This window comes from Nanorana parkeri, unplaced genomic scaffold (genome assembly GCF_000935625.1).
Source record: "Nanorana parkeri isolate BGI_ZX_2015 unplaced genomic scaffold, ASM93562v1 scaffold850, whole genome shotgun sequence".
Taxonomy (NCBI): domain Eukaryota; kingdom Metazoa; phylum Chordata; class Amphibia; order Anura; family Dicroglossidae; genus Nanorana; species Nanorana parkeri.
Genome location: NW_017307118.1, coordinates 254,633 through 257,000, shown reverse-complemented (window position 1 = coordinate 257,000; position 2,368 = coordinate 254,633). Strand labels below are relative to the sequence as shown.

Sequence of the window (2,368 nt, the reverse complement as noted above, 5' to 3'; positions counted from 1 at the left end):
TTTTAAGATTATATAATATTTATAATAAAAGGTTGGTTCTTTTATTATTATAGCTTCTTGTTTTTCAATTAAAATTATTTTAAATCCATGAAACAACTAATTCAAATGTCTACAAATTTTGAAAAAGGTGGGGGGGAAATCATTTTCGGTTTGACATGGCACGCCAAACACGCCTCCCACCCACAGTGCGATCGCCCACACTGTAACGCGCAGTACTGTAATGCCATGTGTTCCAGTGCAGTGTGATTGCAAAAATGTGTGCATCAGTTTTATTCTGAAGTTAAATTTATGTTTGTAACAGTGCATTTGTGGAATTTTATTTTAAATTAAGGATGGTATTTTTTTTTTTTTTTTAAATTCGATTAATCGATTAATCAATAAAAAATAATTATGAAAATAGTCGTTCGTTGCAGCACTAGTTGCCAGTTGGACATTATAGGTTAAATCTGCATTTGTAGTGAAAATTTACACAAGCTTTATCTTGGTTCTGTATTGATGGTGGATGCAGCATCTGTGCTAGAAACATTTATTACATCTCCACTGTTTCCAGTAGTGTTTTGCCTGATGAGTCTAAATGACCGCCTTGAAGCCCTTTTCTCCACTGTGCTAATCTAGTCAGAACAAATAAAGGAAATGGCTCTTTTCCTTGGTAGCCTGTGTTTAACAACTGTAATTGGACCCAGTTGAGCAGATTACTTAAGTACTGGCTGTATCAAGTCTTCATTCAGTAATCTATTTAACCCTTTTTTTAATAACGTACCACTCACATGAATGAATGGATAATGTTTTTTCTGTTGAATTTTACTTGTTGATTAAGCAACATCTATCATTAACCTTCAATGTCCATTAGTTGTTCAGACACAAAATCCTCAGGTGTCATATTTTTTTTTTTGCAGTCCATGTACCCATTGCACTCCTGACCGCAAGTCCAACAAAGTATCCTGGGTGCTCAGTAGTCGACGGATGGCCACCGTCAAAGTAATGCAGAAAAGAAATAGACACCGGCACTCCAATAATAAATCGATTACGTCTATTTATTGACGTACATCAAAAGCAAAATAACACACTTAGTGCGACGTTTCGGGGACACACAGGAACCCCTTCATCAGGCAAAACAAGTGCCTGATTTTTGCCTGATGAAGGGGTTCCTGTGCCGGTGTCTATTTCTTTTCTGCATATTTTTTTTTTTTGTTCACGGTTGTATCATTATATTATAGTGGAATTAACCATTCTTTCCAGTCTTATCCCAAATTATATTGGCTTTGTTCAGTTGATAAGGAGTGAGTCACATCACACATACTGAAATTGCAAAATGATTTGTAAGAGGTTATACAAAAAATTAATCTGGCTTTGAGCACAGCTTTTTGGCTAGAACACATTTGCAGTTAGGCATTTTTCAGAGGTTTGCTTTTAATTTTGTGCGTAGAATAGCAAGTGGGATGGTATTGCAGTGTGGTGATAAGATGACCATAAACATAAAATTTTAGGAAACATTTCTTGTTGACCATAGAATTTAGTCGGCTTTTTCCGCTGCACGTTCACGTTGAAAATGAAACCAGAATTCTAATTGGTTGCCATGGGCAAAAAAATAAAAAAATATTTTTCTATTTTTTTTTTTGTGTTGGTACACTTTTCATACATACAGTAATCCTCGTAAACGATGGTAGTTTGGTCTACTTGTTTTCTTACAGCTTACACAATTACCTTTTTGTTACAGCTTACACAATGACCTACTCTGTATCAGCGATCGTTGATGCTTCTGGCCACTGTGATGGCTCCACTCTGCTTAGCAGACATGTTTCCAAAATGCTGTGCAATGCTTTGTCCTTCCTCCACAAGGAGGATCATACAGTACATGCACATTCAACCACCTTCATGTCTTTGGCCAGTCAAGAAATCACCGAACAATCACAAGCGTTGGTTACTCTGAAATAAAATAAGATGAGTTTAATAAATTGTGGAGAGTCTTCTCATTTTCTTATCCTTTTTCTGTCGTTTTTAATTTTCAGAGCTCTAAGAGGGACTGGAGGCCACTGGAAGAGCATAGTTGTACTGACATCCCATGGTTACTCTTGTTTGTTTTGTTCTGTATTGGCATGGTAAGTAGTGCTTTCCATTTTTATCTAATCACAAAGACCTTATCACTCACAACAATCACACTCTTCCCGTACTGCCTCAAATAATTCAATCTTGCCAGCCATGCACTTTCCATTCTAGTGTATGAAATATTGCCTCACATTATTTCCTGTGGGAATATCTGTAGGTTCAATTGACCAGTTTTTATGAAAACCAGACTGTCTAAACTATTCATTCATGAATAAGTGGTCTTTCACCTGTCCTTACTAAAATTTACAAAATGTTATATTCT

General features: G+C 36.1%; 1 protein-coding gene across 1 annotated transcript in view; it reads left to right on the top strand.

Moving 5' to 3' along the window:
- Positions 1–2,368, top strand: part of SLC44A1 (solute carrier family 44 member 1) — a 104,466-nt gene that overhangs the window by 21,802 nt on the left and 80,296 nt on the right. The window contains exon 2 of the mRNA XM_018565474.1: positions 2,010–2,099. Coding sequence (XP_018420976.1) covers positions 2,010–2,099 — 90 coding nt within the window. The remainder of the gene's footprint in view (positions 1–2,009; positions 2,100–2,368) is intronic.